General features: G+C 37.4%; 1 protein-coding gene across 1 annotated transcript in view; it reads left to right on the top strand.

Moving 5' to 3' along the window:
- Nucleotides 1-17,388, top strand: part of HMGA2 (high mobility group AT-hook 2) — a 156,968-nt gene that overhangs the window by 2,130 nt on the left and 137,450 nt on the right. Inside the window, exons 2-3 of the mRNA XM_010598565.3 lie at nt 1,135-1,221; nt 16,832-16,882. Of these exons, the coding sequence (XP_010596867.1) occupies nt 1,135-1,221; nt 16,832-16,882 (138 nt within the window). The remainder of the gene's footprint in view (nt 1-1,134; nt 1,222-16,831; nt 16,883-17,388) is intronic.

Raw genomic sequence — 17,388 nt, 5'->3', positions numbered from 1 at the left:
AAATGTGTCTCCGTTGTGTTTGCTCCGGATGTGCCCACTGGCGCTAGTGGTCCCACAGAAGCTCTCAGGGAACCTTTCCCAGATTCTCTAAATGGGATGTGAATTTTCATTGAAGACTTTCAGACGTTTCAAGTTAATTAGTCTCATTTAGTCACCGAATCTGAATGAAATGTGAATTGACAATTCGCTGGATAAATATTTAGAACCTGGTATATTAATCATCACATTCTCTTAACCACTTGAGTATTTACTGCCTGGCATAGGAGCCATTTAAAGGTTTGCTAAGCCTATTGATTTAGTCTCTCCTTCCCATACACTTCATTCCTCCTCACCATTTTCCCCTTTAGTTTTCTCCCGTCCACCCCCATAAGAGATTTGCAAAGGAAAGTTTTGGAGAAAATGTTTATTTTTATCAAAAGATATTTAAATTTAAACTGGAGACCATGCTTGTATCTCCAAAAGGAAGTGGAGAGTTGAAGCAATTATCTAGATAATTCAAGCAAAACCTCCCACCACAGATTTACCATAATTATTTGGAGATTTTAGGTGAAATGGAGTTATTTTGAGCTGAAGAACTTGGATAATTGCTCCAATATTTCTCTGAATGTGTCGACTGAGTTGTAATCAACCTAGAATGCAGGTACACAGAGATATTTAAAAATCAGTTTTTCAGTATGGAAGATTGTTGAAATATTTATGATGTTAGCGTCATATTTCTGTTGTTTAAAATGTTAGTACAATGGATAGTGGTATTTGTGTAAAATGCTTATTATTTCTGAGTTTTCAAGTGCATAATCATGCAAACTTTACACCTTAAAAATGCATGACTTTCTTGGTAGAACATGCAAACGGATAGGCCTTTGTTACCTTTTTGGGGTTGAAACGGAATTTGGTTTTCATATGCAAAGTCGAATTTCCTCTGTGAACTCTTGGATTAATAGTATAGCTTTTTCCCCATTTCTGTAAGCCCTGTATCGTCATCATCATCATCATCAACCATTTATGCTTGAACTGAATGTGGTCCAACAGCTCTATGGAGCAGTACATGCAGAAAATATAGCTGGAAAGTCAGGGTCAATTTCTTTCGTACGTTTTGCCACAACAGCGTTTTCTTTTCTTTCCTCTTACAATTAGGAGCCAACTGGTGAGCCCTCTCCTAAGAGACCCAGGGGAAGACCTAAAGGCAGCAAAAACAAGAGTCCTTCTAAAGCAGCTCAAAAGGTGAGATTTTTCAAATTATGCTCTGCTAACATTATCAACTACCATAGGAGCCTCCTATCATTTCCCTATTATAGATCCACGATTAAGAATTTGTCCCGGTTTCTGAACCCGACTCATTACCTACATTAAACAGGAGTTAACCATTTTTCTAAACAGATGCTTAGCATTAAAAGCCCAGGAAGATACTCAGTGTTGTTTTTAAACAAAGGAGGAAAGAAACCATTACCAAATAATAGGAAACTTAAAATGGGGGAGGGGGTGGGAGTGGAAGAAGGGGTAGAAAAGGATGACACAATTAAGATTTATACCAGTTGTGAAATAGTTAAAAAGGATTCAAAATGAAAGATTTTGCCTGGTGGCGGAAGTTTTTGCATTTGCCTCTGAAAAATAATAAAGATTAATTTACGTTGTGCTTATGTACATGACTACTGCAAACCAAATTTCCCTATTACAGTTAAGTTATTTGCCAAATAGATGATAGTTAGATGTAAATACAATTCTGGGATGCTGGAAAAAATTTCATGAATATTTCAGCTTTAAATGTGATGATAAAGCGTACTGTTTGTTTTATAATAAACCTGTAATCTGATATTTAAAAATCTCTCAAAAAGCCTTTCACCAAAAGATAGAGAAGTGCTCTAAATTGGACAATGAGAAGTTTTTAACAAATAATTGACTTGTTTAATGTGTAGTGTTGGGCAGGATAGAACCCAGTTAAGTGTAACATTCAATGTCTTTCTCAATAAAATTTAAGTTGCCGCCATTCGATGTCTTTCTTAATAAAATTTAAGTTGCCGCTTAAAATAATTCATACTGGTGTTATTTGAACTAACATAGAGGAAGTATCTTAGGGCCAATGCACGTATAGAGAAGAGAAGATGAATATAAAAGTTAGCCATTTTTTTAGCTGTAAAAATAAATCAGGAATCAAGATTCTGTATTCTACTTGTAGATTTGACTAGTAGTTGAAAACAAAGGTTCAAAAATTAGAAGGAACTTTGGTATATCTTTCAATAGATTTAAGTACAGTATATACAGTATTCATTGAAAAGGACTATCTCCTGATCTAATTGGAATTAATGTTTTGTGTGGCTTTCTATGGAACTGTGGGCACTAACCATCTTACATTAATACTTTTCAGTGTTATAAATTGCCATAGCAACTAGGATGCAGATAAACTTATTTGGGGGGTAACTGCAAGTTCTTGTCTCTTTTATTTTAATAGTTTGAACAGAGTTCAAGAAGAGTTTCAGTTTATTTAAATTTTAATGATTCTTAGAATGTAGATTTATTGCCAATCACATTTAGTCAAGAAACTTTAAAGTACCTCTAAGTTACCTTGTGTTTAAAAGTGACAGTATATAACTTGGTATTCCTAATATGAATGCCTTCTATTTCTTACATTTTACCTGCTCTATTAAATTAACTATAAGGGACTAACTTTACAAAGGAGTTTGTCTGTGTTACATAAGTGTGGGATTTACCTAACTTAATTTTACTCTAATGAGATGGCAAAGGAATATCTTGGTAGGTAGCTAACAAACATTTAAGCTATGATGTAATTACTCTGAAAAGTGCCTCGTTATAGTATCTCCCAGGGGACATCTTTAGATCTCATCATAAATAAATAATTTAACATGTAATATAAAAAAATGGAAAACAAATTATCTTCCAGATTTCATTGGGTTACGTTTTTGAATGAGTGGGAAAAAAGGAGCTCCTATCACCTTCTCATCTTGGAAAGTTCACCATTTACTAACAAAATCTTTATTGACGAAAGAAAAGCTGGGACCCGTGCCTAATTTACCACCTTAAGCACAATGGCAAAAACTTTGATCTATTCCTCAGGAAGGTTTGATTTGTTTTTAGTTACTTCGGTGACGGGCATTTACAAATGGCCCTACACCCTACTAGGTTACTCATCTCCCTGATAATGTTTCATGTGTGTGAGTACATTGTTACAATTTCCAAAATGGAAGTAGATTTTCTTTTACCTATAGAAGACCTTCCCTCAAATCTTTTAATTTTACAATGCTTCCAGGCATGATTATTTCATACAATTCTGTTAGAAAGGTCCATCTCTGAATAAAAGTGAACAAACAAATTTGTCCATCATATGGCCATTATTTTCCTTCAGTTTCATAAATTACTTTTCATTTGGAAAAGATAATACTTTGCAAAATAATGAATGATATTGATGAATTGTTCACGACATGTGTAAACTTAAGGTATTTTTCCCTCAAATCTGTATTTACTGAGTTTGCTACTACCCAACGTGAACATAGTTCTCCAACATATATTTGTTTACCAAACATGTATTTGTATTCTAACAAAACGTGTATTTGTTAAGATTTTTAAATGCAACTATTTTAGAAAAAGTTATATAGCTCATAATGCGTAGGATGAACAGAACTTTGCTAGACTGACCACGGTAGGTAGGAGAAGTCTTATGTGATTAATCAGTTGGATGTTCTCCTGCAAACTGAGCCTCATCACAGTGAAAAATTTATTATAAAAACTGGTAAGTATAAGAGAAAAGAAACCATAAAATTCAAGCACATACAATGTACACTGGGATCTTGATGATGATGTGTGTTTGAAATTTCTTCCTGCTTGGAGTTTTTCACTTGCAAAGTTTGTGTTTGGACTCAGTAACTGGCCTTGGGGCATTTGAAAACAAAACTGCTGGTTAGAAAATTAGCAATCTGAAACTTAACAGTGCATGCAGAAGGCTGCAAGACTGACTGGACTACTACCAAATTAGCAGTCACTTTAACTTAAGGCCACTTTCAATAGAAAATTGATTTGTGTGATATATCAAACAAATAAATTTATGAAAACACAATTTGTTAGGCTTGCGACTTTTGGAAGAGAAGATACTTATTCTTTAATCTACTTATATTCTATTAAAATATATTCCCATGGGTGACCATTATTTGCTAATTCTAGTCATTACCAAGAACACTAATCTGAGCGCTCAAAATTTGTCCCTGCACCAGTTTCATATTATTACCTTAGTAAAAAAAAAAAAGGTAATCAGAAGTTCATGTTTTCTTGAATAAACAACGTGTGTGTGTGTGTGTGTGTGTGTGTGTGTGTGTGTGTTTCCTTACCCTTTTATTTAGGTTTATGTTTTTCTTTATAGTTTGAGATATACCTCTGACCACTTCTCTCGTAATTTCCTTTTTTGGTTTCCTCTCACGTTTGTACTAGATGGGAATACTTTGTATTTTCACAACATTTCCTTTGTTTGGAGAGAAAAAAGATAGAATCTCCTTTATGTTTAATTTAGGGATTTTGTTGTTGCTTTTTAATCATGAGAGAATACTGGAGAGGTTGTCACTAATTCTCTAGTGTTTAAGGTCACAAGTCAAATTCACTTTAAGTCTCAAGCCAATTCTCACTGAAGTGCTTTAAGGAAAACATTTTCCCCCCCTGAAGTTGAATAAAGTTTTCATAGAATGGAATTACGTATTAAAAAAAAAAAAAAGATCTCTGGCATGATAACCTCTACTTCATAATGTCATGCATTTGCTTTAACTTTCTTTTCACTTTAAATGTAATAGCCAGACCCAGGGAGCGAAGTGCTGAAAAAAAATTTCTCAAAAAAAAAAAGTATATATACTTTAATGTGTCGCTGTTGTTAGTTGCCTTTGAGTTGGTTTCAACTCATAGCAACCCCATGTACAAGAGAAGGAAACTGCCCGGTCCTGTACGAACTTCACAATCCTTGTTTGAGCCCGTTGTTGCAGTCACTGTGTCAGTCCATCTCATTGAGGGTCTTCCTCTTTTTACTGACCTTCTACTTTACCAGCATGATGCCCTTCTCTAGGGACTGGTCCTTCCTGATAACACGTCTGCAGTAAATGATACAAGGTCTTGCCGTCCTTGCTTCTAAGGAACATTCTGGCTGTACTTCTTTCAAGACAGATTGGTTCTTCTGGCAGTCCATGGATTCAATATTCACCATACCATAATTTAAATGTATCACTTCTTTGGTCTTCCTTATTCATTGCCCAGCTTTCCCATGCATATGAGGTGATTGATTAAAAAAAAAAATACCGTGGCTTGGATCAGGCAAACCTTAGTCCTCAAGGTCACATCGTTGCTTTTTAACACTTTAAAAAGGTCTTTTGCATCAGATTTGCCCAGTGCAACACATCGTTTGATATCTTGACTGGTGCTTCCATGGGCATTGATTATGAGTCCAAGTAAAATGAAATCCTTGACAACTTCAGTCTTTTCTCTGTTTATCATGATGTTGCTTATTGGTCCAGTTGTAAGGATTTTTGTTTTCTTTATGTTGAGGTGTAATCCATACTGAAGGCTGTAGTCTTTGATCTTCATCAGTAAGTGTTTCAAGTGCTCTTTACTTTGAGCAAGCAAGGTTGTGTTATCTGCATATTGCAGGTTATTAATGAATCTTCCTCCAGTCCTAATGCTGCATTCTTCATATAGTCCAGCTTAGATTATTTGCTCAGCATACAGGTTCAATAAGTATGGTGAAAGGATACAACCCTGACTTGCACATTTTCTTATTTTAAACCGCGTAGTATCCCCTTGTTCTGTTCAATCTCCTGTCTCTTGGTCTATGTACAGGTTCCTCATGAACAAAATTAAATGTTCTGGAATTCCCATTCTCCTAAATGTTGTTCATAATTTGTTACGGTCTATACAGCCGAATGCCTTTGCATAGTCAATAAAACACAGGAAAACATCTTTCTTGTAATCTCTAGTTTCAGCCAAGATTCATCTGACATTAGCAGTGATATTCCTGGTTGCACGTCCTCTTCTGATTCTGGCTTGGATTTCTCACAGTTCCCTGCCAATGTGCTGCTGCAACCGTTTCTGAATTATCTTCAGCAAAATTTTACTAGTGTGTGATATTAACGATATTGTTCGATAATTTCCGCGTTCTGTTGGGTCACTTTTCTTTGGAATGGGCACAAATACGGATCTCTTTCAGTCAGGTGCCCAGGTAGCTGTCTTCCAAATTTCTTTTGAAAATACTTTCAGCGTTGCATCCCTTTGTTGAAATATCTCAATTGATATTCCAACACTTCCTGGAGCCTTGGTTTTTGGCAGTGCAGCTTAAGACTTCTTTCAATACCATCGATTCTTTATCACATGCCACCTCCTGGAATGGCCGAATGTTGACAAATTCTTTTTTGTATGGTGACTGTGTATTCCTTCCATCTTCTTTCAATATTTTACCTAGAGAATCCTTCAATATTGCATCTTGAGACTTGAATTTTCTCTTCAGTTCTATCAACTTGAGAAATGCCCAGCGTGTTCTTCCCTTTTGATTTTCTATCTCCAGCTCTTTGCACATTTCGTTATAATACTTTGTTTTCCTCGAGCCACCCTTTGAAATCTTCTGTCCAGCTCTTTTATTTCATCATTTCTTCCATTTGCTTTAGCTACTCTATGCTCAAGAGCAAGTTTCAGAGTCTCTTCTGACATCCGCTTTGGTCTTCTCTTTCTTTCCTATCTTTTTAATGACCTTTTGCTTTCCTCATTTATGATGTCCTTGATGTCATCCCACAACTCATCTGGTCTTCAGCCATTAATGTTCAATGCATCAAATCTATTCAGCTTCAACTCAGACTTGCATATGAGCAATTCATGGTCTTTTCTGCAGTTGGCCGAGGCTTGTTCTGACTGGTGATATTGAGCTTCTCCATTTTCTCTTTAGACAGATGCAGTCAATTTGAATCCCATCTGGCAAGTCCACGTGTATACTCACCATTTATGTTGAAAAAAGATATTTCCAATGAATAATTCATCGGTGTTGCAAAATTCTATCATGCGAGCTCTGGCGTTTCTTTCACCGAGGCCATATTTTCCAACTACTGATCCTTCTTCTTTGTTTCCAGCATTCACATTTCTATCACCAGTAATTATCAGTGCATCTTTATTGCATGTTTGATTGCAGATGTTGGTAAAAATCTTCAATTTCTTCATCTTTGGCCTTAGTGGTCGGTGCGTAAATTTGAATAATAGTTGTATTAACTGGTCTTTCTTGTAGGTATATGGATATTATTCTATCACTGATGGCATTGTACATCAGGATAGATCTTCATACATTCCACATTCCAATTATTAATGGATGTTTACAGCTGTTTCTTCTCATTTTGAGTCATGCCACATCAGCAAATGAAGGTCCTGAAAGCTCTACTCCATCCATGTCATTAAGGTTGACTCTACTTTGAGGGGGGCCCTGGTGGCGCAGTGGTTAAGTGTTTGGCTGCTAATCAAAAGATCAGTGATTCAAATCCATCAGCCTCTCCTTAGAAACCCTGTGAGGCAGTTCTCCTGTGTCCTGTAGGGTCGCTATGAGTCCAAATCAACTTGATGACCGTGGGTTTGTTCTACTTTGAGGAGGTGGCTCTTCCACAGTTGTGTTTTGAGTACCTTCCAACCTGAGGGGCTCATCTTCTGTTACTATATTAGAGTTCTACACTGTTATTCATAAGTTCTCACTGGCCAATTTTTTAGAAGTAGATTCTTGTCTTAGTCTAGAAGCTCTGCTGAAACCTGTCTACCATGGTTGACCTTACCGGTATTTGAAATACTGGTGGCATAGCTTCCAGCAACTTGCGCCACCACAGTACAACAAACTGATAGACAAGTGGTGGATACTTTAATGTGTTGAGGATAAACATTTAATATTTCTCTTCAATTTGCTAGTATAGAGGAAGCCTAATATTAACTGAATACTAAAGGTGGGTTTGTGCTCCTTCTTATCATTTACATTCCCAGAAATGTGGTTGATTTTCATAAATTATTACTAATGCCAGGTACAGATATTTTAGGATGTGGATTTTACTCTCCATCTCAGATAAATTTTAGAGCATAGATGTTAAGTGAGGGATAGGATTTTCTTCAGAATATAGTGTGCCCAATTGGAGAGTTATGTAAGCAAAGGTCTCATAATAAGTCAGTCAGGGAAAGATGGCATTGGGAATTGTCATACAATTCTGGCCCATGGTTATTACAATTACAAATATGATGTAGTTTGATTCCTGTATTTCTAGGGACAGGTTCCACTGTGGGATCCAGGGTACTATCTGAGTGTACACATGAATTCAGGTGGGTGGAATTAAGTAAAGCCCAACTGATTTCTCTGTTATCTTGACATTTTAGGCCGAATTACTTAGATATTGACTCGTTTTTGCTTCACTTTGCCAGGAAGGACAGAGTCTTAATGTATCAGTAAATTCTGTCTGGCAGTGCCTTTGAGTTACCAAAGATGGTCCAAATATGGGAGATTCAGATCCATTTGAATTTCTGTATTAAGTAACTTTATGTCAAGGGACTCATAGTTCTTATTCTCTGGAAATGATCATCTGAAATCTTTCATTAAAAGCTCCCCAATACTTTGGCTGACCTACATTCTGGGACATTATCTCACGGTCTCAACAGATCATTTTGCTAAGGAGGTAGAATATACCAGATTGGTGTTCTGTTGCATTTCAGTTCTTTCTTGAGGCTAGATGGGCGGTGAGGAGGATTATATGTCAGTTAAGTCATTTAAACCTGTCTTGTCTTGTTAGTTGACTTTCTGTAGTTTCCAGAGCTTACCTGGGAACCACATAGCTTGGCCCAGTGATGGAGCAATGAATATCACAGTCCTAGATTCTGAAGCTTTTTGTTTTAAATCTTTGTTCTGTCAAGCAGGAGAAAAAAGATGAATGGAGAACTGAACCTATTTTGGGCTTTTTATTTATATTGCTGCAATACACTTAATTATTAGTATGGCATCTTCTATTTGGTTTAACCAGGAGTAGTACAGTCATAAGGAGTCCTGGTGGCACAACAGTTAAGCACTTAGTTGATAACCAAAAGGTTGGCAGCAGTGTGAACCCACCAGCTGCTCCACGAGAAGAAAAGACCTGGCGATCTGTTCCCATAAAGATTGCAGCCTGGGAAACCCTATGTATGGAGCAGCTCTACGCTGTCCTATAGGGACACTGTGAGTTGAAATCAACTTGATAGCACACAACAACAGTGTGGTCATGAGACATTGGTGGCTCAGTGGTAGATTACTCGCTTTCCGCGTGTGAGACCTGGGTTTGATTTCCCAGCCAGCGCACTTCATGCACAGCTACCACCTGTCAGTGGAGGCTTGCGTGTTGCTGTGATGCTGAGCAGGTTTTAGTAGAGCTTCCAGACTAAGAACAGACTAGGAGGAAAAGCCTAGCAATCTTCCGAAAATCAGCCAGTGAAAACCCTATGGATCACAATGGTCCAATCTGCAACCCATCATGAGGATGGGGCAGGATTGGGCAGTTGTGAGTGGGGCGGCCATGTGTTGGCGTCTGACTCCAGGGCAGCTAACGACAGCAGTGCAGTCATGCTCTTTCTCCATTCTTTTCTCCAGAATGTTGTTGCTGGGTGCTGCTGAGCCAATCCCAACTCATAGCGACCCCGTTTGCTCAGAAAGTAACCCTGTGGACTCTTGTATCATTGCTATTGATTTTTCTGATTACTAAAGAGGTAAAGAGAAGCTTTAAAGGAGGATAATCTTAAACTTTGAAAATAATAACTGTCCCTGTTATTTTGGCCTTGTTTTTAACAAGTTTGTTTAGATGAAGACGTGTCTGTGCATAATAATGACATGAGAGGTGACAGTAAGGGCTTCCTTGGGTAAAGTGGGCATGAACTACAATGCGTGATGGAATTTTCTTATTTTACCTACTGGAAACTATATTGTGATAGCAAACTTGTGTTTTCAAGACTGAAAATAGTTGCCCTTAAATTTGGAAACCCACAGAACTGGATTATCAACAAGGTAAAATGAGAATAAAATGAGAATTTACCCAATGCCTAGTCTGATTGATTAGTCCAGTTGATTTTGAGGCCAGTGCCCAGTATTTACACTGTTTGTATTTTAAAAAAGCAACTGGAAAAAAAAAAGCGGCTTTATATAGACTTTGGATAGTCTGCTTCATACCCTCTTAACTTCGACAGGCCTTAGTCTTAAAAACAATCAAGAGACATGAAAACAAAACAGGGCACCACCACACCAAATTTTTTCTAGCATTTTGTGTGTGTGTGTGTGTGTGCAGATCCACTGATTAGGTTTGGAGAAATTCTGGTTTTCATGCATCATTGAAATACATATAAAATCTGGTAAGATCATTAAGAATAGCAATAAATCAATAGCTATCTAAATTTGATCCAAAAGTCAGAAGTGAATTATTCTCTTGGTTCCCAATTTCAAGCCTTTTCTATGTCTTCATAGGAAACTTGGGAATGTTTTACTTTTAACTACTCATTTGATTTCCACCCCAGAAGCTCTTTTTTTTTTTTTTTTTTTTGCCCATGGTTATTTTATTTTATACGGGACTGTCTCCCAGAAGAACAGATCCTTTATTGCCTTGAAATCAGATTGGGTCTCATTTCCACCACTTACGAACATGGGCCGGTCGTTTAACCTGCATTTTTGAAACAGAGGAAGTTAATAGCTTGCATTACTTAAGTAAGATAGAGCTCTGAAAATCCCTTTGGACACTTACAGAATTGTGAGGTATTCATTTTAAGGGTATCATTTTAGAATGTAGAGGGGAGGGAAGAAACTACATTTGAGTAACTACTAAATGTTGTCATTTTTGTCAGGCTCTTTACATGTGTATTTGCTCCTTTAATTCTTAGACCGTTATGGTCTTTGCTTCCCAAATGAGAAAACTCTTGATTAGAGATGTAAACGGACATTTCTCAAGTTAAACATCCACTGAAGGGGAGCACCTGAGTTTGAATCCAGCATTAATTCTAAAGCTTGTACTCTTTCCACTACTATGTGCTGTCAAATCTTTTGTAAAATATTTGCTAAAACCTAGATTTCTGTTACCTCCAAAAACCTGAAAGGCAGGATAGAAGGTAAGTTTTGAGAAACCTTTGGGGGGCAGCTCTCTACAAGCTTATAAAGGGATTGGAAATATTAGCCCACTGCAACCAATATCCACACACTGTGGCCCCCCAAATAATCCATAGGGCATGATAGCACATCTAGAAGTTTTCTGATTTGTTAAAGGAAAGACTTAGACTAGATGCTTGCTAAAGTCCTACCAAGCTCTAGAATTCTGATGACAAGAGAGAAATAAGACATACACACACGAAACACAAGCAACAGTGTTTCTTTCCTTTTTTTCCTTCCTTCATTCAACAAATACGTATTGAGCACCTGAGTGTCCCAGGCATGATGCTAGGCATTGTTTCCAATTTCAAGAAATGTATCTGCTGGATGAATTAATTTTATTTCTTCATTTTTTGTTATGTGGAGTACATTTAAGAACTGAACTATCAGAACTTCTTACAGAAATAATCACACTTCTGTTTCATACTCCTCCCAACTCTCATGACTTGCTTTGAAAGCATATTATAAAATATACAGTTGTGAATCTGCACTTTTTTTTTTTAAAAAAAAGCAAAAGTGTGATTAAAAGAACCAAGGAAGAAATAACAGACTTTTAGACATGATTTAGGATAGTTGCAAACATTAGCATAGTAATGATGGTAATAGTCTGAAATTTCAGTTCTTATCAGGGCTTTGGATTGATTCCTTCCATGTCGAACCCCTGCTGAGAATTTGCATTTCCGCCCCAGATACACTGAATTGGAGTTGACATTTTTACAAGATTCCCAGGTAATTCTTACTTATAATACGTTTTGAGAACCACTGCTCTACTAGGGGTTCTCAGTTGTCAGAATTGTTCCCTAAATGGCAGCATTAACGTCGCCTGGGAACTATCAGAAATGCAAATTATCAGCAGGGGTTTGAACCAGAATGAACCGGTTTGAAGCCCTGGTTCTCACAAGTACAGAATTCTTAACCTCTGCACCCCGCCCCCACCATAAGGAATAAATACTTAGAACTAGTTTTGTCTCCTTTATACATGAGTTTGTAGTATAGAACCAAATTCCACTCTGGCAAAGGAAAACCAAATATACACTTCCACAGTATTGCATATGTTGACATTAAAAACAAAACAAGCCCCTCAAATGTTTTCTTTGTTTTCTATTGAAAAATAATATCCCGAAGAGCATTAAACACAGGAAAAAAACGTGAAAGCCAGTGTTTTCTGATATGTAAAAGTCTTGGATCTCTGCTGGTTTACAAACTAAAACCTTGGTTGTTTTGCAGCCTTTGTGGAGTTTGAATAGAATGATTAAATAATGTGAGTTTTAAAGAACAATGAAAACCTCCCAGATTGCCGCCACACAGCACAGCTAATGTGTTTCTTCTAGATGTCTCAGAAGAGGGTTTCAGTTTACATGAAACACTGGCCTGATCGACCAAGGAGCAAGTTTGCTTTTAACAAGTCCAAGTGATAATCGTGGTATTTTGTCGTTTAGTTAATGGTGCAAATTTTGTTTTCGAGAAGGTTTTCTGTAAATGAGCTGCTCATTTAAAAGGCGTCTTATTTGAAGGGCTTTTTTGAAGGATTTACTTTCTCTGACTTTGAAAGGCAATGAAACCCTTTTAGAAAACAACCCTGTCTCCAGCAGATTCAGATACACCCAGATCACATCATAGCCCCTGAAACCTAACAACGGTGTAGAAAAGGCCTGGTGTAGCACCTTAGCCTTTAGGGTCAATGGCCTCATCTCCTCAAGCTCCCCGCTTTCCACATTTCCATTAAGAAGGATTCTATCTTACATGTTTGTGTAATTTACTACTGGGTAAACTAAACTGCAGTCTTACAGTTGCTCCCAAAGATTAAATCAGGTGCTGCATGTGCACTAGAAAAGTTATGTACTCATATAACTCACCATATACTTTGACTTGACGGCACTTGGGGGTGGGGATACTAGCCAAAGAGTTTCTTAAAAGCTTCATTCTCAAGGTGACTGATGACCGTAATGGAATATTTCTTGGACCGAACCCTCTCAGAGGTTGGGTTGATTTGTAGGAAAACATTCCCTTTGAAAATTCTACCTTGTTTAAGGAGGAAGAGAACAATTTATTGAGCACATAATTTACCTCAGCACTCTCACAGGAGTTATCTCCATGTTACAGATGAAGCCAAATTAGCGGACTTGCTCCATCAAGGACTTGCTCAAAGTCATAAAGCTAAGATGGCAGGGTAGGGATTTGAACCTAAGCTTTCCAAAGTAGCATCTGTTTCTTTGAGGACATTTGCCCTCTCTCGCTGAGACAGCACTCTTTCAGAAAGTATGATTCACTTTGGTGCCTGGCTTTTACTTAATTTAATTCATTCCCAATGACTGAAGGTAAGATGATACCACTCAACCCTGACAATAAAGGATTCCTTTGTGGAGTCACTCAAAACTAATAAAACGACTTTCAGCGTACCCAAATCTGACAAATCCATAAAGCTCAGTTGTATCACTGTGGGGTGCAGGAGGTGCAGACCACACCAGGCGACACTGTCAGAAGGGGTGACACCAGAGTAACTGTCTATAAGAATATTCCTGTAGTTATAATAACAAAAACGTTTTTCGTAAGCCCAACTTACACGTATCACTATACCTACAAGGCTAAAATTCTATGCTAATTTACTTTTTGAACCTTCTGATGTGTTGGTGGCGAAGGGGTTAAGAGCTCGGCTGCTAGCCAAAAGGTCAGCAGTTCAAATCCACCAGCCACTCCTTGGAAATGCTTTACTGGTTTTACCTCTCTAGAGAACACAGCCTAATACAGAAACCCTCTGGGGCAGTTTTACTCTCTCCTATAGAGTTGCTATGAGTCAGGATCGCCTGGATGCGCTCCAGTCAGAGCTGTCATTATTACCCAATTACATTGACATGCGTTGTTTTCGTTATGGCCAGTGTTTTTGTAGTTGCTGATTTTGTCAAATTTTCTGGTGTTTTAGCTACAATATTGTGGTAATTAGTATTCGTGAACTTCTATCAATAACTTTTTGGAGAATTGAGTAGTAATTAAAGGAAAACCCATCGCCGTTGAGTTGATTCTGATTCATAGTGACCCTATAAGACAGAGTGGAACTGCCCCATAGGGTTTCCAAGAAGTGGCTGGTAGATTCGAACTGCTGACCTTTTGGTTAGCAGTCAGAGCTCTTAACCATTACACCACCAAGGCTCCAATTAAAGGAAAACCAAAAACCAAAACCAAACCTGTTGCTGTGAGTTGATTCTGACTCACAGTGGCTCTGTAAGGAAGGAGTGATATATGGGAATTAAAATTTTTGAGTAACATCAGTAAAAAAAAAAAAAAATTACTAAGGATTCTGTATGATATGGCACAGGAGGAGGCCCATGGGGGGGAGAGGTGACACCGTGAGTTACCACATTGGGTGACATCAGCCCTAGTGACACCGCACTGGTAAGAGCTCCTAAAAAGGTTACCAGGTTTCCTTTTGTTCTGGGAAATTAGCAGAATCAGTAACAATTTTGGTTTCCTAGAATATTTTCTTAGGGCAGCAAATATTTATATAAGAGGAAGTGGCATTATTAGGAGGGTAGGAACACAGTCTTTACAGTCAAACAGAACTGTGTTCAAATTCTAGCTCTGCTGTTTACCAGCTTTGTTTATGACCTTGGTGAGTTATTTACCTACCTGAGACTCCATTGCTTATTTACAAGATAAGAGAAATAATAGTCCTTACATTATAGGGAAGGAGCCCTGGTGGTACAGTGGTTAAGTGCCCTGCTGCTAACCCAAAGGTCTGTGGTTCAAACCCACCAGCCGCTCCATGGGAAAAAGATGTGGTAGTCTGCTTCTGTGAAGAATAACCCAGTGCCGTCGGTAAAGAATACAGCCTTGGAAACCCTATGGGGCAGTTGTATTCAGTCCTATAGGGTAGCTATGAGTCAGAATCGACTAGATGACAATGGATTTTTTTTTTAATCTCGTAGGATGGTTGTAAGGATCAAATGAAACAAATGTAAGGTGATTGACTTAGCCCAGTGCCTGGGGCATTTTAAATGCTCAGTAAATGAGAGTTAATGGTTAATGAGCTCGGCTGCTAACTGAAAGGTTAGTGGTTTAAGTCTACCCAAAGGTACCTTGAAAGAAAGGCCTGGCAGTCTACTTCCAAAAAATCAGCCACTGAGAAGCCTGTGGATCACAGTTCTACTCTGACATGCATGGGGTTTCCATGAGTTGGAATCCAGTCAATGGCAACTGGTTACTGGTAATGTTACTATTATAGACAATTTGGGTTAATTCATGTGACTTGTTGAATAATGCCAGATCAGAGAGAGATTATTTGGTAAGAAATCTTACAGCTTATTTTATTTATTTCTCTATCTGTCTGTCTATCACCTATATCTATTTTTACCAGGCAGATTGCAGAGAGAAAGAGGAGAGTCTCATTTGGCAGTGTGTAGACTGCCAAATTATATCATGTAATTTTAGTATCAACTACCTACTGGTTGCTAACTCAGGTGACACAAGTAAAACACAAAACAAGTCATCCTATTTTTTTTGTGTGTTGATATAGCCTTTGAATGATTCTTACGCACAGAGCAATATGTACTAAACTTTCTTTATCCTAAAAAATATAAACACATTTTTTAAAATAATTTTTATCGTGCTTTAAGTGAAAGTTTACAAATCAAGTCAGTCTCTCACACAAAAACCCATATACACCTTGCTACACACTCCCAATTACTCTCCCGCTAATGAGACAGCCCGCTCTCTCCCTCCACTCTCTCTTGTCGTATAAACACATTTTTATAAGTGTATGTGATATGTGTGTGTGTGTTTGGGGTTGGGATAGGGGTCACAAAAACCGAGAAAAGATTAACTATAGACAATGTAAAAATTTGATACAAAAGGGGAAAAACAACTATGATATCAGAAGCATCTGTTCAAGTAAAGGAATGGAACAAACTCTCAAGATAGAAATATATTCATGTCAGGTCTGTGTTTCATGAGGAATTATAATTCATAATGTACTTTTTAAAAAATTAATTATTATTTTTAGGCACCCATAACTTCCATTCCAGGGATTTGATTTCTGCCAGTTTTTTTTTTTTTTCTTTTCTTTTTCCCCCTGCTTTTTGGGTTTAGGTCATTAGGGTCGTCATTTGGTTGGTGAACTTATTGACAGGTGATTGTTTTTGACAAGGCACAGGAAATTAGCCCTGTAGAAGTGACCGAATGTTTGTTATTTTGAATCAGAATGCTTATGTATTTCTAACATTTAGACTTGCTTTGGACAGCAGTGTAGGTGGGAGTGCTTTGTAAATTGTAAAGCAATACATCATTATTAATTTTTGTAACTTTGGTTGAGACATGGAAAGAAAACCTTGATCTTTTAAGAAACTTTAACTTTCTAAAATGCTAATTTGTGTAATTATAGATATGTGGGAATAATGTTTTTTAATCATGGCCAAAAATAAGAGCAAAATAGCTTTCTAAAAGCATTTTCCTGCATTCCAGAAGAGCTCGCCATCTTTAGGGTGAGGGTTTGGGTTTATATCTCTACGTTAAGCAGTGGAAAAATGGGGAAGAACACTCAAAGATGAGCCTTAAGGGAGGAAAAAAAAAAAGGTTGTTAAAACAATCCCTATAGCTCATCTGCAGACCAGAACATTCTTGCTTGAAATGTGTCCCTTGGGGCAGCACATATAAATAATGTCAGGTAGGAGCCATATGACTTCCTTTTTCATTTTGCAGAAAGCAGAAGCCACTGGAGAAAAACGGCCAAGAGGCAGACCTAGGAAATGGGTGAGTAATAAAATATAGCTTCTGTTTTTTATTCTTTATTTTGTAAAGAGAAATGTCTGGATTTTTGATTTTTGCTTTTTATTTAATGAAAAAAAGTTGCTCCTATTTCACCCATGACAGGAATTTCTAACTTCTTGTTTGATGAATCTTTGAAAGGGTTAAGGCAAGCGACAGATTATCACCACTTCTTACCATTAGACTCCAGGAGTTTACTCAACACTTTTCTTTCCTGGGAGTGACTCCCTTTTCTATCTCTTATCAACATGAAAAGAGTCTCCACTCTTCCTTCAAATAGGGTAACAATGAGATGACTTGTTTGGTGGGTTGAGTAACTAAGGTTAAAGGGTATTATGAAACCTTGGAAGTTGATTACAAATGGTGATAAAATTCAGATGAAATGTGTATGAGATAACTTTTTAACCTTTTTTTTTTTTTTTTCATTTCCTCCGTGGCTTTGCTTTGGACACATCTCATTTTCTAGGTGGTTTGTGTTTTCTTTTTCACAT

This window comes from Loxodonta africana, chromosome 4, assembly GCF_030014295.1.
Source record: "Loxodonta africana isolate mLoxAfr1 chromosome 4, mLoxAfr1.hap2, whole genome shotgun sequence".
In the NCBI taxonomy this organism is placed as follows: domain Eukaryota; kingdom Metazoa; phylum Chordata; class Mammalia; order Proboscidea; family Elephantidae; genus Loxodonta; species Loxodonta africana.
Note: the sequence above shows the minus strand (reverse complement) of the source record. Positions and strands in the feature narration are given on the sequence as shown.